The following is a 27,244-nucleotide window of genomic DNA, read 5'->3' as shown; positions in this document are numbered from 1 at the left end:
TCGAGAGAACTTTTTCTTCCATTTTGTGTCTGAAAGTTGTTTCCATAATATCTACACATCTTTATAAAGAGTTTATTTTGAAATTAATTGCCTCCTTGCTTTGGATGATTATCTCAATTTTTTTTTTTCATTTTCAGATACAATTAGCAATCAAAAACAAATAGAATGTGGGAATCCACAAGGTACGGTACTGGGTTCTCTGCTTTTCAATTTGTATCTAAATGGATTATTCAATTTGGACAGTGTTGGGAAAATAATTGGATACGCAGACGATACTGCAATATTCTATGAGGCAGACACTTGGCTTGATTTGAAAAAGAACGTAGAAACAGATTTCCACTTGCTCAAAAAATGGTTTGGTGAATCTGAAAAAACTAATTTTCTTCCTTTTAGCAGCAATCTATTCAGTGATTGTCCTTTTAAAACTCTTGACGGCGAACAAGGAAAAACACTAAAAATAGATTCCCTGAGAAAATCAAATACTTGAGCGTCGACATAGGTGGGACTCTCATATAACATATTTAATGAAAAAACTGCAAACAATGCTTCACAACTTCCATTCCTTGAAAAATTACTTACCTCACAAAGAACTTGAACCATTATATAGTTTCCTAGTGGAGAGTCATTTGAGATATGGTATAACATCATGGGTGTACACCTCAATCCCTTAGAGGTACTACAAAGGAGATTCATGAAGTTGATCATGTCTAGAAATTCACGTTTCTCGTGAGATCTCCTGTATCAAGAGTGTGAAGTTATGGATATGAAGAAGAATAAGAAGAATATATTTATAGAAATAGGTAATCCTAATACACAATATTATATATAAAAATAATACTAATATAGAAATTGAAAATAATTATGTAAAAAATCAAAATGAAGATATAGTTCAAAATTGAAAATAAAAATTTTCAGTTTGAAAAATAACGACATATGCTATTGAAAATACATTGCAATATTGCAGCTCCAATTCAATGATAAAAAGCAGAAAACAACATACAAATATTATATTCATTAATATTATCTTACCAAGTATTATTCTATCTAGCATTTTGGATGGATTTCAATAACTGTTTTTTAAAAATACTTAATGATGGACTAGATTTAATTCCATTTGGTAATTTATTGTATGCATCAAACCCTTTGAAAAATAAAGAATTCATGGCCCTTCTTCTTTTTGTTCTACATGAATGCAAATTAGTTTGATTTCTTGTGACATATTTGTGCACCTGTGAATTTAAACTAGAAAATTCAGAAAAATATAAGGGTGATAAGTTATTCAGAATTTTATATATGATTGTCATAGTTAAGTAATACAACCGTAAAGAAACTGGTAGCCACCGCAAAGTTTGTAACATAATTCCGATTTCAGTGAATCTATTCACTTCTAGAACAATTCGCATACCGCGATTTTGAAGTTTTTGTAATTGATATGTTTGATCAGATTAAACAAGAAAATAAGCACAGTAAACAAAATGTGGTTGGATAATCGCATTAAATACAGTAATTTTAGACTCAGTGGATAAATTACCAGAAATTCTTGCAAAGAAATGTAGTTTTTTATATAATTTATATATATATAATCGAAATGATTGCCAAAAAGTAATAAATTATCTAACTGGAATCCAAGATATTTGATACATGACACAATTTCAATGTTTTCATTTTCGATTTGTAAATTTATTTCATTTGAATCAAGGTCGTTCCATTTATATTTTGTTGTAATAATCATTCTTTTAGTTTTCATTTTATTCAGTTTTCATTTATTTGCCATGAGGTACTTATTTACATCCTTTAATGGGGCATTCATTTTTATTAATAGCTTTATCTAAGCTTGTATCATAGCATGCCAATAGAGTATTATCTGCAAATAAATTTATGAAATGAACATTTATAAACAAATTATTACTATTGCACAAACGTGAAGTATCATTTCAGCAAAAATAAAGCATCATCACGAAACCACGACTATAACACACGACATCGCGACCAACTAACCTATCCTACTATTAAAAACTCGATTTCACGAAGAGCTATTCTTTCATGGCAACTAAATAATATAACACTGTACCTGACAAAATAATAAATTCTAATTCCAAACCAATATTCAAAACACAAATAAGAAAACATATTTTCGAAAAAGATAGACAATTTTTTAATATTTTATTCTCATAGAACCTGTAATATCTGTCCAAGGTTTTATCTATTTTTCTCATTTTTTGTTTGTCTATTATTTAATCGGCCTATTTTACCCCAAGCTGAATTTGTTTAACTATAACACATAAAATTTAATAAAATGTTTCGTAGTTTCTACTCCACGAACGCCATACTTACTTGTTCACAAATATTTATATACTTACATATTTTTATAACTTCTTGCGAAACAAGAGCTCTGCTCTTATCGTCAAACCATTTTATTCACATATTTTGTTTTAATTGTACTCTAATCTGTATACGTTGTGAATAACGTTATTATTATTATCATTATTCGAGCGTTTTTTGAGGTCTGCGAACAGCTAGTAGTAGCTGGGAGCCAAATCTGGCCAATATGGTATATGCGGGAGCAATTCAAAGCCCATTTGATATAATTTTGTCACCGTTTTCATTGATTTGTGACACTGTACATTGCCTTGATGAAACAGCACTTTCTTTTTCTTCAAATGGGGTCGTTTTCCGCAATTTCAGCCTTCAAACGTTCCAATGACGCTGTATAATTCATTGTTGATGGTATTTCCCTTCTCGAAAGAGACGATGAATATTACACCACGCACATCCCAAAATAATAACTAACTAACGTAAAGCGTTTGACTGTATCAATCACACTATACTAATTGACAAGTTGAAATTCTATGGATTTTCTGGATCCGCAATAAAACTGATGACCTCATAACTTCAAAATAGATCCCAAATAGTTCACTGTAATAATCAGAGCAGTTCAAATCTGATAATACGCAAAGGTGTTCCACAAGGAAGCTATTGTTCTTGATCTATATAAATGACCTACCCAAAAGCATAAATGCATTAACAACCTTGTTTGCCGATGATGCTACCTTCGCAACCAGAATCGAAAAGAATTCCACAAGAATTGATGAAATAATAGGATCGATCATCAATCAAGCTACTGAGTGGTTCACGGCAAACGAACTAAGCTTGAACACACGCAAGACTCAGATACTTATTTTCATACTGCCAATCAGAGCGTGAAATTTCTAGGACATATTATTGATCCCAACTTAAATTGGAAACTTCATATAGATCAATTAACAAGCAAGTTATCAAATGCAATATTTGCAATTAGACGGATGAAATCGCTAGTGAACTTGGAGACAGCCATCTCAGCTTACCATGGAATGTTTCTCTGTATTATGACTAAGGTCTAATTAACTGGGGCCAATCTTGCTATACTCAGTCGATATTTATTATCCAGAAAGGAGCCATTAGAGCTCTGGCCGGTATAACTCAAACTGAAAGCTGTAAACCATAGTTCATTAAGTTTAAAATTCTGACACTTCCGTCAGCAATTATTTACAACGAACTAATCTACGTAAAAACGCACATGCATTTGTACATACTTAATGGAGATTCACACAATTATCTGACTAGAATGAGATTCCATATCGCTATTCCAAATAACAGAGTAACATCTACGAATAAAATATTTATTGGTATCAGATTATTCAACTCTCTACCAGATTTTATCAAAGAAGCTCCAATAGCCATTTTTAAAGCAAAACTGAAAATTCACAATGCTCTGCCTATTATGACATCTCCTAATTTAGATTTCCTCAATGTTAGTCAATAAACTGTGTGTAACATCATTGAACCCATCTTAACAAACATGTAAATAAATTTAATAAATTTTGAAATTTGGAATCCAAAAAAACAGTGAAAATGAAATGAAATGTGAAAAATGTTTAATTATTATTGTGAAATCCAATATGTATATTTTATTAATAAACAAATTTTATTTACTTTTAGGATTAGGTGTAGTCAATGACTTATCAAAACACTATGTTATGTATTACTTACCAATAAAGTACAATACAATACAGTACAATTACAATACAGAACAATGTAATGAGAAGATAAAGGTGAATAAATGAGTACTCGATAAGTGTTTTTCACACTTGTTTCGAGAGGTCATAACCTTTCCAGCCGATTGTTATACTTTCGGGTGCTTTGGACGAGATTCACCAGTTGCTCTCCACTCTGATGACGGTCGTTTTGATTCCGGAGTGAAGTGATGGATCGTTTCGTCCATTGTCACATGTCGACGCAAAAATTCCGGTTTGTTTTGCTAGAACATGACCAAACACAGCTCAGAGTCATCGAAACGTTTTTTTTTTTGGTCAACAGTGAGCTCGCGCGGAACCTACTTTGAACAGAACTTTGTCATAGTCAAATGCTCATGCAATATAATGATAATAATATTCCCCTATTTCATCATTTGAATGCACAAAGGTTACATAAATGATTGAAAACGTCAATATTTCAGTAACATCATTACATTGAACAAGGACATGTCAACAATACAAATTTACATATACATATATGTAAAAAAAAACATCAATTATATAGTTTCAAAATAAAAAATTATTATCATCAAAAGAAATCGTCTGTGGAGTAACAACACTAACTAAGTAGGATCTTTTTCAGTCTTGAATTGAAAATATAAACATTGAGGGATGATTTTATATGATCATCAAGAATATTATAGAGCTTACAACCAATACAATAAAAATTTATTTGATACAGAGATGTGCGATGAAAATCAGGCTGCAAGAGATTTCTATGACGGCTGCTATAGCAGTGATTGTTATCTATTGCAAACTTATTTTTATTCTTATAGATATAAGTGCAAGCTTCCAGTATATATAAACTGTATACTGTTAATACACCAAGAGTTATAAAGTATTGACGACAACTGGTTCTCATATCAAAACTTTCCATAATTCGAATTGCGTAATTTTGAAGAATGAATATCCGGCACTGTTTCCCCGCATCAGTATACCATACTTCATGTGGGAGTGAAAATGCTGCAGTGGTCTTTCATATACTTTATGCTGTAGCAACTAATTATCAGTTTCTTAGACAATAGTTCTATATGACTTGCCCATTGTATATGTTTGTCTAAAATTCCTCCCAAAAGTTTCACCTCGTCACTACGAGTTATTTGTTTTTCTGTATTTTTGAATAACACAAGGTGATCTTTGTTTGGAGCGCCCAAAAAATACTGTAACTGTTTTGTTATGATTCAGTAACAGACAATTCTTTTCAAACCAACGAATGATATCTTCATAAATCTTCTCAGTTTTACTCAGTAGCATGTCTGTGTTTTTCTCAAAAATTAGTAAATTGATATCGTCTGCATAATACACTATTTCTGTATCGTAGTTTCTTTCCATTAGACGGATTATATCATTTACAAATATATTGAACAATAAAGGTCCCAATACAGATCTTTGAGGTACACCTCGACCAATGTTTATTTGTTTCTGATGGAGCGGAGTCCTTATAACACATTGCTTCGCTTGAACGGTATTTTTCACTCTTAGCACCATAACTCACAAATATCATGAAATTTCAACATCTTTCTTTTGAAGGTTAGTGCTAACTGAAAAAGCGATGAATATAGTCAGATTCGCGCCATCTATGCGTTAGGCCCACACTTCTCAGCCAATGTACTTAGTATTTATGTAGATAGGACCATATTGACATTTGGGTAAATTGAAAAGTTCACCCCATAGAGAAATTAAAAAGGAGAGAGTGTCAAAACAATGGTAACGTCAGGCGCCTCAAACAGTAGCGACACCCTTGGCGGGTGGCTAAACTAAAAGTGAGCGATTAATTTAAAATCACAGTCATATGTTTTTTATTTTAATATTTATCATGATTGTGCAGCAAAAATTCACAATGTATTGTGGAATTTTTGCTGCTTCTGTTTTTATTATAAATACATACCTTCGAATTTCTCTGAAAGAATTCTTAATAAATCAATTACTAATATGGTTGAAATTTACGAAAGTTATACCTTCTCAATCATATTGTATGTTTTTGAGTATTTTCAGAACATGGGGATTATGACTGGGAGTCTTCAAATAAGATAACAACTGGTACTTCTCAAAATATTTCTATTTAAATAATTCCTATGTAACACACATTTATATACCTCAAAACATACTAAGTACCTGGTTTCTACTATTTTTGTTTTCGTATATTATCATTTAAATATTTTCTGATAATAAATATTGATTAATTTCAAAAATATAATATCAATGTGCATTTTGCAAGTAAACCAGTCTATGTTTAATTGTTTGACAATTGCACATTTCAACTTTTTTATAATGTTTTCAACATGGCCATAAACTGGCAGAGCTGAATATATCATATCATAAACTCGTGCTAAAAAAAGGCTTAGATTTTCATTCGCATAATTCAACCTTTGTTTAGCATCATGCTCTTTTAACAAGGTAAATGTGTGGCATGGTTCCCAGTGAGCCACTGTTAAATTTGCTATACACGCTTCGCACTCCAGTAATTTTGATGTGATCAATTTTCGAATAAGATAACCTGCAACATATGTTATGGCCTGGGTATCAAACTCACTTTCGTTCAAAATTGGCGAAGACACATTAATATTCTGTAACTCTTCAATATTCGGAATTGTATTATTCACATTCACAACACAACAAAAAAAATACTTTTTGAATGTTTCCTACACTAAATTAGTCAATTTCTACTAATTTTGGGGTGATAAAAACGAAAATAACAATGAAAAATTTTTATCAGCTCTGGTTTTTGAGATACACAGTACTTAATCTTAAAGAGTAGTTATACTATACGTGAAAAGTGAAAGTACATAAAACAATATTGTTATGTTTCTTTTAGAATATTTTAAGTACAAAATCAATAAAAAAAACATTATTCTTAGTGTTTTGACAAATAAAAGAAGTTTGTACCACCAAATTTCAATTAAGTCCATCCGATTCATTGTAAGATCGCTGTCGTTTAGCTTGTCTTTTATAAAACACTTCTGGAGCATCCCTACACACAGACCAGCAGTAGTCTGCAAGCATTGCTTCATTCCAACGGCCCTGATATCTCTGTTCCATTAAGGCAATGTCTTGATGGAATCTTTCTCCATGTTCGTCACTCACAGCTCCACAGTTTTATGGGAAGAAATTAAGATGAGAGTGAAGAAAATGAATTTTCAAGGACATGTTGCATCCAAGTTGGTGGTAAGCTTGAAGAAGCTATTTAACCAATGCTGTGAAGTTATCATCTCTTTTGTTACCTAAAAACCTATGTACAACCCCCTTAAAGGCTTCCCAGGCTCTTTTTTCATTTCCTGTTAAAATCATGTCAAAAGCAGGATCATTTACGATTTCACGGATTTGAGGCCCAATAAAGATGCCTTCCTTGACTTTAGCAACACTCAACCTGGGAAACTTTGCTCTCAAGTACTCAAAAGCTTGTCCTTCCTGGTCCATGGCCTTCACAAAGTTTTTCATTAGTCCCAACTTAATATGTAATGGGGAAAGGAGAACATCCTTAGGATCTACAAGAGGCTCGTAAACTACATTTTTCTCATTAGGGTTTAGGTCTCGTGTAGGCCAGTTCATTTTTTTATAGTGAGATTTTCTATCCCGACTGTCCCACAGACACAAAAAACAACAGTACTTGGTGAACCCTAATTGCATTCCTAGGAGTATAGCAATGACTTTCAGATCACCACAGATGTGCCACTTGTGTTGTTCATATTTGATTGATTGGAGAAGTGTTTTCATATTTATATACGTTTCCTTCATGTGAACTGCATGACCTATAGGAATAGAGGGTAGCTGATTTCCATTATGCAGAAGTACAGCTTTTAAGCTTAGTTTTGAAGAGTCTATAAACAGTCTCCATTCAGATGGAGTGTGATCCAAATTCAAGCAGTCCATCAAACCATTAACATCAGAACAAACTGCGAGGTTTTCTTTTTTCTCAAAAAAAGGAAGCAAATCTTTTTGACGCTGTCTGTACTGAGATATTTTCACATCATGTTTTAGAAGATTCCACTGTTGTAGTCTTGACCCTAACAGCTCAGCCTTTTCCTTAGACAAGCGAAGATCTCTTATAAGGTCACTCAACTCTGACCTCAAAATCAGGGTCATAGGATGTAGAAGGATGGGTTGCTTTTTCTAAACAGTCTTCATCACCTTCCACTAAAATTTCATAGTTTTGGGGTGGAGAAGGGACTGGCAAATTGTCTGAGTGTGGTACAGGCCGAAGAGCAGATGGGAGATTAGGGTATTTAACCGTTCCTCTTTTCTTCATAGATAAACCTTGCTTAATGGGAGGAGTTAAGCAGAAATAACAGTCGTCTGTATGATTGGTAGGCTCACGCCAAACCATAGGTACTGCAAAAGCCATTGCCCGGTTTTTATTTTTCAGCCACTCTCGCAATATGACGGAACAAGAATTACAACATATATGAGGAGCCCATGATTTATCTTGGTCCCCAACTTTCACACCAAAATAATGTTCATAGGTTGTCTTAACGATAGGTGTCATTTTACGTTTCTGAGCCTTAAATGTTATTTCACCACATATATAGCAAAATCTATCGACAGAATTCACACACTTTCGAGGCATTTCAGATCAGCACTTAAATTAATTTAAAAATCAATTTCACACGATAATTTCAATAGCAACCACGTGCGTACAATTGACAAACTCACATAGGTTATGTTTACTACTTAAGAACAGCTGATGAGAGGGGTGTTATGTAAACAAACATGTGTACCAACTGTTGGTGATGAAATATTTCATTTGTTGAAAACTCAATATACATATATATAATGTAATGATACTATATCTTCAAAACAAGAGCTAATATATAATTTTTATGGCCACTTTCGGTTTTAACACGTGGAAATACATTACAATCATCTAATTTCAACCCCGAAACAAAAACTTTGTTGTGTTGTGATCAGTGGACTCTAGAAAAGACACCATGTTATCTAAAATGCTGCTCTCATCAGCCTCACAGTTAGAATTGATATTTTTAGATTCTATCAAATTATTTAATATGAAAGTTTTTAGTTCGGATATAAATTGGAAGCAGTTTGAATTGGTATTTGCTGCGTAGTATTGCCTAATGGAAGCAAAAAGATTTTCTAATGGATCTGTTGTTAGAGATCTGGTTCTTAAAAATGTCATACCAATCTTCTAAAAAATTCCATTACTCCAAGTATACTGAATATCCAGCAAACTTTGAATGGTAAAGTTTTTTTGATTTCATCAGAGTACATGTTATGAAATTTCCAACACATGTGAGATGCCTATCTTGATGGCGAATTTTGTTCAGCTCCGTGTTATTGTTATTGATTCTGCTCCACTATCTCCGATCCTGATATTGTTCTTTTCTTTATACAGGGTGTTTTATAATTGAATTCTGTTCCTGAAGGGCGAAAATCCTTGGATGATTTTAAGAAAAATGAACAAAGGTTCGCAACTGCTTCATTTCTGAAATACAGTATGTTGAAATTTGACAAAAAATTAATTTTTCCCCTGACAACTCTGAAACTTTTGTAGCTTTTTTTCAATTTTTTCACATGTAAAGTACGAATGGAAATATATTTTCTTCATGGTAAATTTTTTTTAATGTTCATCAGTGGCATCCTTATTTTTAATTAAACGGTGTTATTTAGCTTGTCCTGTTTGTTTAGTTCAAATTTAGTAATTGAAGTTTGACCCCCTTCGTGTTGATCTGAAATTTGGTACACACATATAGTTTTGATAGCAATATTACAATTTAATAAATTCTGTATCATTGTCTATCCAATATGGCCGCAGCTAGAAAATGGCGATTTGCATATTTTTTTACAACAACCTCTATATGGATATCAAATGACAAGGATTGCCTAATAGAATAGTTGTACATTTTGAAAAAGATGCAAATTCAACATGGCCGCAGCTACAAAATGGTTGGTTACATATTACCTTGTAATACCTCAGTATTACTGAATTTACAGAATGCGAAGAATTGAGTAACAGAATTTGAAACTGGAACTGGAAAACAAGTCAACAAGGGAAACCGCATGGACATTTGGGAAAACTTGAACATTCATAAATTTAACAGTCATAAATCACTTATCGAGGAACAAGTACAAATCAAAACACAACAAGAACTCACATTCAATATATTAAACAAAACCATAAACATTCCTAGAGAAGATCTAACACAAAGAAGAGTACCTGATGCAGTACAAATACAGGCAAATTTACCTAAAGTACCTGAAATATCTGAGTTGAGACGCTCTGACTGTATAAAGAGGCAGACGACGGGATGACAAGTTCAGTTTGAGGAGTGCCTAGAAGATGACAGTACTACCAACTGTCGAAAGCGCTCGCAGATAATTAATATAAGATATTTATATATATTGGCAAGTTGACTTGGGTGTCACACCAATAGGTGGTTCCACTTAGGTTTCGCTTGCGTTTACGCAGCTATTTTTATCAAGTACTTTCTTGGTTTTTCTCATTTTGTCTTCAATCGAGGACCACCTGCCCGGTACTGACGATGCCCAATAGGCTGAAACAGCTGTCTACCGGTGGCTCTTAAATTGAAATCAATATGGGAATGATCAAAAAGTACTTATCTATTCATTTATATATATTTATATATATATATATATATATATATATATATATATATATATATATATATATATATATATATATATATATATATACATATATATATATATACATATATATATATATATATATATATATATATATATATATATATATGATGTGTTGTTATTCCGGGTGTTCATCCGTATATATATATATATATATATATATATATATATATATATATATATATATATATATATATTATTATATATATATATATATATATATATATATATATATATATATATATATATATTAGGTTAGGTCACTTGTGACCTAACCTAACCTAACTACTTACTCACTCATATATTTACAATCGATCGCTTCAAAAACAGTTCACTAACTTTCTTCGAAAGCTTCTGATAATTTCTCTTCCATATTCTCCGTTTCACTATCACTGTCGTCATTTGAGTCAATAATGAATTTATTTCCACCAAATCAACTCGATGGGATTGAAAACACCAAAATAGGGGGGAAGTCTCAATATGGTGTGTCCATACTTTTCAGCAATACTCTCAAGGGCATACACTTTTTCAAATGTTTTTGTCTGTAAAACTTCAAGTAGTTGGTTTTTGGTATAGTTATCTTCAAAATACAAATTGTTATCCATTAAAAAACTTTGTATTCCATCTTTCCTTGAATTTTTATTCGGTACTTTGATGAGCTGTCGCGAAGGATAGGAAGCGTTGTCAAGAACTATTACACTATTCGCATCCAAATTTGAAATCAATGTGTTTTCAAACCATTCCTCAAAAATATTAGCTTCCATGTTCTTATGATAGTCAACATTGCAGTCCTCAAACTTTTTTTCACATAATTTCAAAAAATTCGAAACGTTTTCTTTACTTCCTCCGCAATGCATAATGTTTAGTCGCGATCCTTTGTTTGCAGGCATGTTAGGCGTACACATTCTCGAACCATCAGTCCACCATTTCGTAACTGTGTCGTGAGTGTCATACCAAGTTTCGTCCAAATAGAAAATTTGTCGTTGTTCTTGTCTATATTAAGTTATTTGTTCTGAGTATTTGTTACGCAATTCCACTATTCTTCTGCTTTCCATAACTGCTTGACGTTCGTTTATTATTTTAAATCTAAATCCTAGTTTCTTTACTCAATTTTGAAGAGTTTTGTCACAGCAGCTCGCGTTATGGCAGGAAATATTCCAGTTCTTCCTCATGATTTCAATTGTAGGAATCTCATTGCTTTTGTAACAGTCATATATTGTTTTTTTAATGATTTTATTACATGAGCATGTAAAGGTTTTGGTAATCCCGCATCAGATCGCGTCTTGCGTTCATAAGGTTTGTTTTTGATTATTTCACGTACAGTTGAGAAAGGAATTTCGGTCAAATCTGATGTTGCTTGTAATAGTGTTTTCCCTCGAAACCAGACTTGATATGTAGATTCTTATATACATTGAAACATACTCTCTGTGTTTCAATATTCAAATGCATCAGAATCTTATTCACTGGCATCCCTTTTTCGCATTGTTCACCAGCGCTATTGGAATTACTACACAGGAAAAAGTCTGCATTGTTATCACAGTCGTTATTACTATTAGTACTGGTCCAACGACGCCACATTTTAAACAAATAACAAAAATTTTAAATAATTATGACTTCACCAGTATCGAATTTCAACACTCAAATCACTATCAGTTCCTGAACTGAACATTGACAATACGAAGGCTCGCATTCTATTCGTCACCGTAACATGACTTCATATTTAATTTAATGACTCTCCAGCCAATCATAAAACTCGGTTAGTAAAAATTATCCAATACGAACCGCCAATTCTTCAGCCCACGTGGACTAATTCGTAGCGGCATTATTTCTTTGTATTGGTTTTTTTGGCCCTTGAGTTCGCCGATAGCTTTAAGAATTACTATATCAGTTACTTCGACCATACCAACATTGATTAAGTAACACAAATTATGAAATTATGGAACAACAACAAAAATTAATTAGCGCTCCGGGGCGACTTGATTGATTCCAGTTGCGCATTTGCTTTTTCAGCTGCAGGAAATCCCGGAAAAACTTGCATCACCACATCATCTGAGGACCTTGATCTGTCATTCTTCTTTTCCATAGAATAAAATGTAGGTTGTCTCCAGAGGCTCCAATAAACTCAAGATATCGCCAGAATATTTAGTGACACGACTATCGCCAAACTTAAACCAGTCCGTTTCGTCTTTAACCAATGAGTAATAATGACCAGATTCAACGCCAGAACCACAGTGTTCATCTATTTCGAACCTTCCGTCAGAGGTTGAGTTATAGTTAAAAATCATCAGTGTTATTATTAGATTGACTGGTACCTCAGCTATTCTTGTTGTCTTATAATAAATAGTCAGTTATTTTGGCGATTATTTGGCAATATAGTTGATCATCGCCCGTTTAAAGTTCTATTTTCAGATAATTTAACAATAAGCTTTGCAGAGACTAGTTATCAGTCATATTAGGAAACGCTAGTTGAAGTTCCAGAAAGTCACATATGTTTTTGTTACATTTTGACCATGTACTACAAAGTAGGTAAACAAATGAGGATTTTTCCAGCAAAAGATTTACAAACACAAGACGAGATATAATGTACGGAATCATTCAATACAGAGCGGCCTGGAGTTTGGATTCTGCTATTTTGCTGCTCACGAAGAGTATTCAACAAGAACTTCAAGAATTCGGAACAATAAACTTTGCATCTATGTTTATATTGGAATCGATACGTGGGCGCATCTTTTCGTTTTTGCAGTTTTTAGATTTCTTTGTCGAAGAGTGCATGTTTTCAGTCCTGATGACGCTTCGGACGCAACGGAAGAAGTATATTATTCACTTTGCGTATCACAGCAAGGATTTTTTTAGACATCGGTCCAGAATACACACAGTGATCAAGTGTTGATAATTGTGTGTATGTTGATCAGTCTATTTCCATTTGAATTACCCGTGGATTCATTAGACTGGCCGTAATATAGATCATCATATTACGAATTCAAGTTGGGTGGTGAGATTCCCGTCGTGAAGAGTGTTACTGTTCTGATGTATGGGTGAACTTTTTTTTTGCTGAATTAATTCCATAATCGAAGAAGATTCAGGATCATCTTATTCGCTTCTTCAGGGGCAACAATTACAAGATTTGATTCAGAATATTCCTCTCCAACCAGCAACCATCGAATTTCACTCATATACTCAGGATATTTTCATGCCAGATGGGAAGATTGAAGTTAACTTTTCGTACGGTAACGTCCAAATAGAAAAAGAGGTTTATATTGTGCTGCTTTTTTTGGTGGAGTTTGGATTCGACGCCTCAAGATAATTTTGAATCAACAAATCCAACAAAGAACTTCAGTATCCTCTAACAGATCCAACCTGTAGAGGGTAGAGGACCGGAGCACAAAATATCCAAACGTTTTCGAAGAGAAAAAATTACGTGTTTCCTTCCGGTTCAGTGTTACTCTCAAGTGAGGGTGTACAATCATGTTTCCATCGTGAATATGAAATTCCCTACGCACTCAGTCTACATTTGAAAAAAGTTGGATGCACTTGAAACTGCAGGTATCAAAACGAAAATAACGATATCGGACCAAAATCAGATTCGCATTCGTTTCAAGGTCCTTGACTTCTGCAGAACAACGTTACCCTCAACTCGATAGAGAAGCCTCGGCCATCATTTTTTCTGTGGATCTATTTTATCAATATTTGTTTGCAGGCCAATTCACTCTCATTACGAATAAACAACCGCATTTAAAAAATTTCATTAAAACCCAAAGATCCCCAAAATTACTTCAGCCCGACTTCAAAGTCACGCATCATTCTTGTCTGGATTCAATTACACATCATCCTTCATCAGTTTCATCAAACCTTCATATGAATTCGGTAAGTAATAAGGAAGTTCATCATTTGTATAATTCGAACATTTCACTTCAGCACTGACTTATGGAAACGCAAAAAAAATAAACACTCAAGGATGAAACACTGTCAGCTCTTTTGGACGATCTCAAACAGGAATCTAATTGTAGCTCTGTCGAACTTCAGCTACATTACATCCTTGGATGAAACCAAAAAATAATTGGCAGCTAATACATATCGATTATGCAGGGCTGTAATCATCATTTTCTTATCATTATCGACACAAACTAAATCCAAATGGGCTGATATTGTTTCACTGCAACAGCTCAAATTTCATCTTCAATTTAGATATTTCAAGATATAGTTGCTCCTAGTGGTTTTCCCGATATGGCTTGCAATAATACAGGTCTTTTTCAAAAATTTATCGCAACAGGATATCCAGCTACAAATGGATTAGCTGAACAAAATGTTCAAACCCTCAAACACATACTTGCTGCTATGACTAACAAACCTTTTGCCATGCGACAAAAAGTTTCCGTTACCCAGCAACACCACTGTCTAATGGGAAGACACGATCAGAGCTATTTCTCAATCGACAGATTCGTATCACGCTGGACGCTTTGACACCAGTTCATCATAAGTTCAAGCGAGGTACTATACCACTATCAGATAAGGTGGACCAACTTGCCAGAGTACCTAAATGTGTCTTTTTTGCACCTGAAGTAGAAGTTACTTATCAAGATCAATCAAAACAGCCTGATATAACTGATTTGGCGACGATTCAAGTGCAAGATGAACAGGCTAACCAATCAGATAGTATTCAAAACGGGGTATTTGAACCAGATCAAGTGGAAGTACCTGTTAATCAAACACGTCACCGACCACCCAACATAGCAGAGTTGAGATCAGGTCGCCCTGTTAAACTTTCATCGCTCCTTAATGATTATGTTGTTGAACACACAATCTCCCACGCACGTTGGAAATTGTGTTGTATTACATATATTCATGTATTTGGGACACTTTATATTCGTTATTCTGCAAGTTATCAAGTTATCAAAAAAATGTCAATCAATAAACTCGAGATAGAACGTCACATATTCATTCACCAAGTGTTGTATTCTCTTGAATCAGATCACATAACCACTCATTCACAACAGGTAGGTACCCAATTTCTGATCTATTTTTCAAATTCTTTTTTCTTTTTGTCTCTCGTTTTTTTTACAACTTGATAGTCATCTCACCTCAATAACACTTTTGAACTCAACTATCATGATTACTTCACTAGACCTGTTTTCTATTCACTTTTAACTGATTTGGTGTCTGACACTAAATTAATTTTCTCACGCAACCCTCAAATTCATCCAACCGTTCGAAGCCACTATTAACTTCCAGTAAATCATATTATATTTAACTTTTCAAAAAAACATTCACTGGTGAACTTCCCGCGTGGACCATAAAATTGCACCAAGGTAGGTTAGTGCCATCTAGTAGTGAATAGACGCACTGAAATGATTGCTCACGACCTACGCACGTAGTGCAACATGGACCGATTTTCTTCAAAGCAATACTCGAAGGAACATTACCGCATGGTGGCGATACAAAAAATTATTGAAAACAAAAAAAGTCAAATTTCAACAAAATTATCACGGAAAACATGTTATGAAAGAAATCTGGCGAAAATAATGCATTATTTGAAAAATTATTCAAGAACAATAGTCCATTACGAAGGAGTTGTCAGAGACAAATATGTGATACATGTGAAGGTAGATTATTTGATCGATCGAGTAATGTGGACGAATGAAGTGTGCCGTTATAAAAGAGATCAGCAACTTATAATTGTGATGAGCATTTTATATTCAATTATCATGAGAAAACGGATAACACTCATTGAGAAAATTAAACAAACCACTTTCCAGATTTATGCCTAATTCGTCCTGATCAGTATGGTACAGCCAAGAGTAAGAACACTTGCTACGAAGAAGAGGCAAAATACGTCAGAAGACACTCGTTGTCCCAACTCCATATTTACCTGAAAATTAATTCATATTGTTTATTTGTTTTAGATATCTATGTAGTGTACCGTCCATCTTCCTTGAGAAAGACATCAAGTTTGTCACAAACACACACACGCATACATAAACATAAACATAGGTGCGCTCACACACAAACACACAGACACACAGTCTGTGTGAGTGTGATGATTCTGAAAAGACCAACTTTCCGTCAAGATTCGAAAAAAAAAATACAGAAAATTAAACTCGGAATCGTTGAACCCATTAGCGAATTCACGTGTTTTTTGTATAGGGAACTTCAATAAATGTAATTTTTCTCCTAAATACGTAAAATGTTTCTATTCATTTATTAGTAAATATTTTATACAGTTTTCCTGTAGTTTCGTATTGGCACTAGCGCCACTTCGAATAACGATGCAGAAGAAAAGTCTACTGTAGGTGTTTCTGTTTCAATTATATTCATGATCACTTTGGCAAAATACTGTGATTGGTGGTAGAAGTTTTGATCATGTAATACATGGAGTAAAATAGTTAAAATTAACTGTTTGTTCAGCATTGATGTATTAGCAGTATTATAGTAACAAACACTTTTGCATTTGATGACAATCAAAGGAACGACTTGTGTAAGATGAAAACGTTCATTTGGCAACTTCTTTCATGAAAATTACCTATATTTTTCAGACGAAATAAAATTCATTGTAGGTTATTGTAGTTATTTAAAATAACACATTTTTATATATTATTCGCACTCTGCAAAATTATCACGAATTCATCTATGTATCTGGATAAATAACCAAATAGTTTAACCCGATATCACCAATCAACATAGGAAGAAGAAATTTCACTTTTTGTTTATGTTTTGTTAGGATAATAATATTTTGGATAAAACCTAAAATCTCGAAATGAACTCAGTAATTCTAAAATCCTGCAGGCTTTGTCAGAATAGTTTAGGCGAAGTCTTCATCGATGAAAATCTTGGACGTACAATATTGAACATAACAAAGATACAGGTTGATAGTTAATATTCTAAAGTTATAGATTCTCACCCTTTTCCATCAAACCGCTTGCATTCCATGGCACATTTCAAACAATATCTTTATCTGTGGCAATGAACTTATTTCATTTTAAAATACAACTGATATTAATTTTTTGTCTTTTATACTTTGTTTAAGGGAAGGTGAATTAATTTTTTCTGTATCTTACTCCTCACAAACCAATTATAAATGAAGGAAAAATTGAATGGAATTTTTTTTTACTGGAGTCTAATAGTTTGCTTCAATCGAAACCCAGTTGCATGCTAGAAAATAATATTGATATGCATCTTCCAGATATCTGAAACACTCGCAAGATTCGAAGAACCATAGTTTATCTGAAAACTGGTCAACCACCAAATGAAAACATTGTCTGCTGTTCATTGATATTCATATATTCCTGATTTATGGCTATCTCCAAGACGTTCATTGTTTTGTTTTCATGTTTAACCATTATGTTATATAAAGAAAGGATCAATCACCTGACATATCATATTCTTTACATCATAATGGAGAAAAAGAAAACCTGAAAAGGTTGTTTTTGAAAATAAGAAACTTATTCAATGGCAAATATTTTAAAATTGGTGAAGATTTCATATGTATTCCTCTTAAAAAATGGCTAATGAAAATGAGTCGAATCACATATCATTCATCTCTTCCCAATATGACCTTCCAGTGTACTTTACAAAAAATGAGATATCGTGTTCAACAATTCTTTAATATTACTTTTTGATATGTCTGAAAAAACCTCAAGAACAGTTTAACTTTCTGTTTTCAGGTTAACAATGAATTATATTCAAGTATGCCACAAAGTATTTGCCTGCTTTGTCTCAATATACTTAAAGATACTCAGATCTTCATAGATATGGTTCAAAAAGAGAACGAAAATTTGAAAAAAATTATTACAGTAAAACATAACGCAGAAGCTCTTGCGAAAGTATATCCTAATATAGAAAGTGATTCTAGTAACATTGAGAAACAATTGAAAGATAGCGAAAGAGAAGTTCAAACCTCCACTGTACATCCCAGGAGGAAATGTACACTAAGGTGTTATCCTAAACATAAAAAGGGCGATCAAAAACTATTCTGTCAAACATGTGATGTACTATTTGAAGATACATTAATAAAACAAACGCATCAATGTAAAAAAAATTTTCAACAATTTGTTGAAAGCAAAAATAGTACCAAAAGAGACTTAAAGAAAGAAACTGGTAAGTAAATAAGTGTGTTGGTTTTGTATTATTTACATATTAGGTCCAAAGTAAGTGGGTCTGTTTGATCCTCCTACAATATAGGAGGCACACACAATTATTCAAAGTCCAGCTTGATAACAAAGCCAATATTACTTTATTTGGTGATCGATTTTTCAGCTCAGTAGGCAAGGGTGAGACTCCACCTCACACTAAAAGCCTGATCTAGTCTGTGCTGGGGCGGACTTTATATACTCTGCTACCAGGTCCTGAAATTTCCTTGTGAATAATAGTTGACTCCAAATTTGTCATATTTACTTCAATCTACTAGTGAGGACCTGGTCAACAGTCAGTCTGTGACTACCTTCATCTGGTGGTATGCAACACAGATCTGTGGCTTGAAAAGTAGATCTGAGATGCATTTCATAGAGTAGCCCTTCTATGGCTGTAGCATATTAATTGCCTCTAACACTCGAGTAACTCTCTCCTGATTCTCACAGGTATTCTGTAGCTAACCAGATGGAAATATGCAGTCTGAATGGTATACTGAAGATGTTCTAGTTGAATGGGTTATATTGAGGTTGTCGGATGTTCAAGATTCCCACCCTGATGTCCTCAGCCACCTTTCAATATGAAAGGTTCTGTATGTCAGCTGAACCTAACAATACATTAAGTTCACCCATGCAGTTTGGGTGAATCATTATTTGAGAGTGGGCGTTTGCTGACCTGTTCAGAGAGAGTTCTTTTATCTCTTGATAAAGATTCTGCTTCTACTGCTCGAGAATTCAGTGCAAGGCAGATTCAGGGGATATCCAGATCTTGAGGAGGTAACTGAGTCCTTCCGTAATTGACCACCTGGTGTCATATGTGTGTTTACTGGACCATGATACAAAATTACAAGGTCAGTTCAGGTAGCAGTTATTGTCTATTTCATCTGTCTGTTTCATTCGTTACTTTCGGATCCCTAGAGGATCTCATAAGTAGCTAAGGAAAAGAGGAATATCACTGCAAAGCCACATATTACTGTATCAAGGCTTTCTACAACAAGAGGGCATCCAGTATCTCAACATTTTGATAGTGATAACTGTGGTCTCAAAATCATACACACTCTTTAGTATAAAACCATTATTTGAATTACATTTAGTTATGGAGTAATTACACTATGAGTGATCTCATTATTTCCTTATCCTGCAGTGCTATTGTTGAAGCAGACACCAAATAGCTGAATTTGCTCATCATACCATAACCCAAGCTAAACACATATGCAAAAAACAGAAAATAAATCAAATAGTGAAATGATGAACAAAGATAGTCCCCCCTGCCTATTTATTTGTTAACTATTGAAGTATCAAGTGACGCTTCTTGTTGAAGTAGATATTCTGTACTTCTAACTTGAGGTCAATATGTTTATGTTTCAGATATTCCTGGAAATAAATTCACCAAACATGATGGCTGTGACCAAAACTTTGGATTAGAAAATAAGGATAACTCAAGCAAATGCAATTCTCCTGATGATGAAATGGTTCTAGATGAAAACTACTTGAATGATTTCATACCAACACATCTTCTTGAGACAGAAAAATTGGATTGCAAGAAAGGAAATATTGAAAGGAAAAGGCCTTTTTTGTGTGTAACTTGTGGTAGGTAGTAAATATCTGTTAAATCATTATATAGATGAAACAATAATGAAATTTTGAACGAAAGTCATCATCAGAGTTTTCATTGACTTTTTTTGGTATTTTCACCTTCCACAATCTGAAATATCTGTAATGGTGGACTTTATACACCTATAGAAAGCGCAAACTTTTCAGTTTTTTAATTTATTTATAATTATGTCACAAATTAACCAGAACTAGAAACATATATTACAGAAAAAAAATAGTTATATTAAAATACATTCTACAACTTATCAGAAAACAGTAATGAAGACGTTAAAAACATTTATACAAAAATCTGTAACAGTGGACCTTGAATTTTGACAGATGAATACCAGTGAATTTGCAAAGTGCACCATTTGTAAATCTAGGTGAGATAGTGAGATATTGGGCCATTATATAAATAGTTAGTTTGATGGTATGGAATTGCAAAAATTTCAGGGTTTTCAGTACTTACTTTGGTTTAGTGCTCTGACGGACAAAATACAAGCACTACAGGAAAATCCCTAAGTTTCTCTAAGAATTGTGCGAAAGTAGCAATTCACGTTGGATTTGAACCGCTGGAGATTAAATTCATTTGGAAAAACGTTCTCCACATAAACGTAGTTCTCAGTATGAAAGAGTTCTTAAACAGTGAAGTTCGAGGTGTACTGAGTTGAACCTCAAAACGATGAACTGCCACAGTCCGTCTCGTATTTCTGATATGTACCGCTCTTGATGGTGGAATCAAATGTGCCAGGTCACTTGAACACCTCCCGTGGAAGTATTTATAAAAGTGAGAGAACCTTTCTTTGATGTACCAGACTATCAAGGTTTCAAGTGATGTTCGTGTCTCCAATTAGGCGGATGGCTCGTTTCTGGATGGAATCCATCAGCTTCAGATTATGCTTAGAGGCCGAGCTCCATATATGAGGACAATACTCCAAAGAAGGTCTGATCTGAGATTTATAAAGCATTAAAAATTGCTGAGGTGTGTACAGTTTTCTGATTCGGAACTGTTCCAAGCTTTTGAGAAGGGGCCTTTGCCAACAAACTCATCAAAGCAGAAAGGGGAATTATCTGACCTGACATTATTATATCCAGTTCGGAGACTTTTATCTTTTTGGAGATACACAACAAAAAGAGGGTTCTGTGGAACACTAGCGTTGATGGTATAGGTATTCTAGAGATATCCATCGACTTCCACTTGCAGAGACAACAGATCCGAACAGTCTATGTCTAAAAAAGTAAAAAGATCAATTTAATCACAATCCAATTCGTGGATTCTCACATTTATCTCGACTCTCATTTCATCATTATACCATTGTTCTCTTGGGAAATTATGTTTATAGCCATGTACCTTAGAAATGTATTCTGTATAGCCTTGATTCTATCAATATGCACCTGATGAGATGGTAACCAAACAGAAGCATAATTTAAACGGGATTTCATTACAATGGGTTGATGATAATAGACACTTCTGTAGAATTACGTATAATGAATCTTATTCGTCTTAGACCTCTAGAGACTAGTTCATCATTGTGAGACTAAAAAGAAAGCTTGCAATTGAAAACCACTCCTAGGTCAATGTTATAAGTTGGCATTTGCTGGCATTAAGTGATATTCCATTTTGAGCAGACCATAATGACAAGGTGTAAATGTCAGACTGCAGCTTATAGCAATCTTTAAGAGTGTTGATTCATAGGGAAATTTCGAAGTCGTCGGCAAAGAATAATAGTTTACAGTATTTATAAGATTTGGAGAGATATTTTAAAATCATAAATGGATATGGCCCAAAATAGGATTCTTGCTGAACCCTTGGCCTTCTTTTCAAACTTTTATTAGTTTTTGGGAAATTTTTAATAATCCCTATATATTATATATTTTTTCAGTACCTATGTGGATGTAATCATATACAGAGCAACCACAATTGAAATATTTTTTCATAACTTACCTAATAATCAGTTGTTTGTTTTGAATTATCTTTGCTGAAACGATATAATATTTAGTAATACCAATCAAATTCATTTTCTAGGAAAAGATTTCTCAACAAAAAATTCGTTAACTTGCCATGAAAAAATCCATTCTGCTGTTAAGGGATACAAATGTGATCCGTGTCAAGTAGAATTTTCTGTCAGGAGTAATTTACGTGCTCATATTAGAAAGTATCATGAAGGAGTTCGATTTTACTGCTCTCAGTGTACTAAAGAGTTCTTAACCAAATGCAGTCTGGATAGACATGAGAAAATTCACACCGGAATAAAAGAATTCAAATGTAAACATTGTTCTTCTGCTTTCTACACCAATAAGGAATTGGTCAAGCACCAAAGATATCATCAGGTGAGTTTCTACATATTTGAAATTGACAAAATTTGATTCAGATTTGTTACGAATTTTGTATCAACGGTTTGTATCTATTCGAATTCAGTTAAATTCAGTTGAATAATTACATTACATGAATCATATGAATATATTTACAATTTTCTTATTGAGTGGATGGAAGTCGTCAAAATTAGTGTCATAAATCTCCAATGATAACCAATATCATTACACTTTTAATATCTGTTTTCAGATTATTTCATTCCATTTTTCTGAACGCAGTAATGGATAAAATGAATATAATTTATGTATCTAGTGTATAAAACTGACAAATCTTTGAACTATGTAGTTTTGGCAACTAAGTAACTAACTAGTTGAAGCTGGGATGATTCTGCAACGTTACATGACCGACAGGCTACGAATAGATATGATGCTCCACAGGTGGCTGGGGAGTTATTAACATTACATACATAGAACACATTAATATTGCCTACACAAAATACGAGGCTAATGACCAATGTAGTCCATGCCTTTGACATGAAAAAGTACAATATTTTAAAGGGGTCCCTAACAATGATGTAAGAAGTAAAATAAATTTAGGTGTTACTTCTCTCTAAGTGATGCAAGTTTCTGTAATTACTTATATTCTAAGTAGGTACGCTAAAATGCGTTTATGAATTATTTGAAGTGAGATCATCACTGTATGTTTATGAATGCAACCCAAAATAATAAGGATTTTGTTTGCAGAACATGAAATTTTTTCTACTTGGCATATGTACCTAGTTGATTTTTATTGGGGTTATTCTGAATTTCATTTGCTGTTTTCATTATATTCATTTTCCAACTGACAATAATGTCAATTAAACAAAGTAGTCAACTCAAACAAAGGGCATGCACTTCAAATTTGAAAACAGTTTGAACTCGATTTGACCTTGAATTTCAATTTTCCCCCTTCTGCCTTGGGTCGAGACGCCGCCCTCAAGTGTCAAAAGAGTCCTTTCTGTTTGTTTTATCTTCCGTGATAGCGGAGAAGAAGAAAAAGAAACAAAAATGGCTGACGAAAACGACAATAATGATCGTACTGAAAACGAAAATCAAAAGACCGAGAAAATGTTTTCTTTGAAAAAATGGAACGCTGTGGCAATGTGGAGCTGGGACGTAGAATGTGATACGTGTGCTATTTGTAGGGTTCAGGTCATGGACGCTTGCCTTAGATGTCAGGCAGAGAGCAAAAAGGATTCCTATGGAAAACAAGACTGTGTGGTTGTTTGGGGCGAGTGTAACCATTCATTTCACTATTGTTGCGTGTCTCGGTGGGTGAAGCAGAATAATAGGTGCCCTCTTTGTCAACAAGAATGGTCTATCCAACGAATGGGAAAATAAAATGGTTAGAATTGATTGTACATTGCTGAGAGAATTCTATCTTTTAATTTCGAAATTAGATTAGAAACCACAATGATATGTAGCCTTTGAGGCCAACATTTTACTTAGGGCAAAATCATGCACTCTGTCTCAAGTCGCAAGTTTTGAGAAATCGTGAGCAGTTTGAATTTAAGTTTTCAGTAGCATTATCTATATTATTTTCTATTTATGATGTTATTACATTCGAGAACCAATTGAAATATAGTGAAATATTTTTTTACACTGTGGTCCATAAATTAAAATTCTGAACAAAATACGAACGAGAGGTTTCGATCCTTGCCCCGTTTATTAAAGTGTGTGCAAAGTTGGGTCAATCTCTTTTCTCTCATCAAGAGATTTTGCTTAAACAAAATCTAATCGGTATAAATGCCAAGTTGGGTTTCTATATATTTTTACTGTGATAAACAAAATGTATTTTGTGTATTGTCATACTTGAATTATTCGGAAATATGTAACCTGAATTGCCATTAACATTATCACTGAAAAGTTGAAATAGCTCTTCCACACATTTCATTTTATTTAGCATGAATTAATTTACCATTACATTGAGTCTAGGTCAAGTTTCAACTCCATAATGTTAATGTTTTGACGTTTTGCGCATTATTAGCACATTTCAATGTAATCTTGTGTTCTGTCATTCCATGTAATTTCTCTCAGATATAGTGGATAATGTTTGAGCGATATTAAATTTGTTGTTTATCATTGTTATATTAAAAATGTATGTCATTACTCTGAGAATAAAATCATTGTCAAAAATTGTGAGTCCATATCACGTGGTGAAGTGAATATGCATGCACTTAAAATTTTTCAATTGTGTTGCACCCGATGGGATCGAAATTCTTCTTAATGATAATTTAATGTTTTAATAAATTTGGCTTCATGTTTCTGGCCTAAGTTTCATTCCGAAATTAAGTTTTCACTTCAGAAAAAAATTATTTTTTTTTATATGTGGTGAAAAGTCACCAAACCGACAAGCTGCTAATATTTTTATTGAGCAACATCTAGAAATAAACATTGAATTTAGAACTGGGTCAATAATAATGGCAAAATTCAAACAAAGTGCTTCCAAGTAAAATCTTTAAAAAAAATATGTTAATTTGAATGTTGTTGAAAGTGTAAAAACCAGTATCATTCTAAGAAATCTAACATATCTCTTATTTGAGTGAAGAACTAAGATGAAATAATAATCCTTATTGCACAATTTTCTAGTTTTTGAAACCTATAAATCTAATTTTGATTGAGCAAGTATAATTTTGTAGAACTTAGGGAAATTTTTGTACTTGAGGGTGTTAGTGTGTTCAACAAATGATGTTGGCATCAAATGACAAACAGGTGATCTATACAGTTGAATGTGAAATATTTGTTTGTTTACTGCTTTAGGGTAAGATACTATTCATAAGTGAATTTGTGAGAATATTGGTTTTTTAGTGTGATTATTATTAAGGTTAGAAATATAATCTCTTTTTTAGACTGTCCACTATTTGATTTAGTTATACATTTCTAGTTGAAATGGAGTAATAGAGTATTTTGAATTATATTAAGAAACCTAAAGCTGCTAAATTTCTGTGGATAATATATGCATTCGTACAGTAACACATAGATATTTAAATGTCTTCACCACCTCACATTATTCAATTTTTACTTGAGATTGACTTTCCAAAAACCTGTACTCTTTGTCTTTTCCCCACGAACAATTTTTTTTATATCTATTTTCACTTAATTGATTTCAATCAAACCATTGTTTTTCAGGGCCTGAAACAACATAAATGTGAAGAATGTTTCAAGACTTTTTTTGAACGGCATCATTTGATTATACATCTTAGAAGTCACAGCGGCGAAAGACCCTATGTTTGTAATATTACAGGCTGCGGAAAATCTTTTGTGGAAAGCCAAAAGTTGAAACGGCACCACAAGGCTAAGCATACTATAAAATAATGATACCTTCCAATTATTATTAAAATAATTGAATTATGTAAAAAGTATTGTACTGACATCCTGTTTTTCAAAAAGGAACTTTAGTTGAAATTTCAATATTTTTATTTTATTCTTTTAAAAAATATTGTGCTGTTGAAAAAATGAGGTGAATTTAAATTTTTCTCAAAAAAATATTTATTTATTCATCAATTTCTTATTTTTTCCCCATCAAAGTGGTTCCCCTCAGATATAATACACTTATGCCACTTTTTTTTCCAATTCTCGAAGCAGTTCTGATATGAACTTTTTGTATATCCTCGAGGTCTCTCAGTGATTCGGTTTTTATCTTTTCAATCGTCGCAAAACGCCGTCATTTCATGGGTCTCTTCAATCTTGGGAACAGAAAAAAGTCGCAGGGGGAAATCTGGTGAATATAGTGGCTGATATGATATCAGTGTTGGCCAAAAAAATTAGGAACAAGCAGTGACGAGTGAGCAGGTGCATTATCGTGATGCACACGCTATGAATTGTTTTTCTACAGTTCCGGACGTTTTCTTCGTATTGCTTCTCGCAAGCGGCGCATAACTTCCAGATAATACTCCCTATTGACCGTATGACAATATGGCCAGAAGTCCTGATGCGCTACGCTACGGTAATTGAAGAAAACTGAGCAAAACCTTGACATTTTATCAAACTTGGCTTGCTTTTTTTGGTCCTGGCTCTTCCATTCGGACGATTGGACTTTGGTTTTGATGTCATTACCGTATATCCAGGATTCGTCATCAAGCAAATCTGGATCGCCGTTGACATCATTCAAAAATTCCTGAGCAATGATCATGCGACGATTTTTTTGGTTAAAATTCAGCAATTTTGGAAAAACTCTGGGAATAGAAATGTTGAGAGTACCCTGTATAATTTGTCTGAGATTCTCTAAAATGTTTCTCTCTATATTTCATTTATTTTTCAATTTTTGTACCTATTTCATAGTACAAAGAGTGGAGGGTCGAATAGAACTACTCTGGAGATTTCACTACAATCCTCACTGGGTGTGTACTGAAAGAGGTGGAGTTTTTTTTAATGTATGAAAATATGTATACGACTGTTGCAGTTGCGTTTTAACTGTATGAAATTGAATTACTTCTACTAAGTCATTTTTGATATTTTGTGGGTTTTTGAAAATTTATGAATACAAGT

The 27,244-nt window shown here is 33.4% G+C and overlaps 1 protein-coding gene across 3 annotated transcripts; it reads left to right on the top strand.

Moving 5' to 3' along the window:
• The first annotated feature begins 17,375 nt into the window (after nt 1–17,375).
• Nucleotides 17,376–26,256, top strand: Roc2 (Regulator of cullins 2). Of its 3 annotated transcripts, XM_023156335.2 has the most exons (5): nt 17,376–17,550; nt 18,350–18,782; nt 20,180–20,401; nt 22,431–22,735; nt 25,886–26,256. In XM_023156335.2, exons 1-5 carry the CDS (start codon nt 17,443–17,445, stop codon nt 26,069–26,071), a joined length of 1,254 nt encoding a protein of 417 aa, XP_023012103.2. In that variant the 5' UTR covers nt 17,376–17,442; the 3' UTR covers nt 26,072–26,256. The 3 variants fall into 3 exon arrangements, with proteins under 3 accessions (XP_023012103.2, XP_023012111.2, XP_023012120.1); XM_023156343.2 differs by lacking the exon at nt 18,350–18,782 and having other exon boundaries at nt 17,404–17,550; XM_023156352.2 differs by lacking the exons at nt 17,376–17,550; nt 18,350–18,782; nt 20,180–20,401; nt 22,431–22,735 and adding an exon at nt 23,704–24,101 and having other exon boundaries at nt 25,886–26,025.
• The last annotated feature ends 988 nt before the right edge of the window (nt 26,257–27,244 follow it).

This window comes from Leptinotarsa decemlineata, unplaced genomic scaffold (assembly GCF_025532065.1).
Source record: "Leptinotarsa decemlineata unplaced genomic scaffold, Ldec_3_MD MMD2_tig00026328_RagTag_RagTag, whole genome shotgun sequence".
Lineage (NCBI taxonomy): Eukaryota > Metazoa > Arthropoda > Insecta > Coleoptera > Chrysomelidae > Leptinotarsa > Leptinotarsa decemlineata.
The sequence above is the reverse complement of the archived record's forward strand: the minus strand, read 5'-3'. Positions and strand labels throughout refer to the sequence as shown.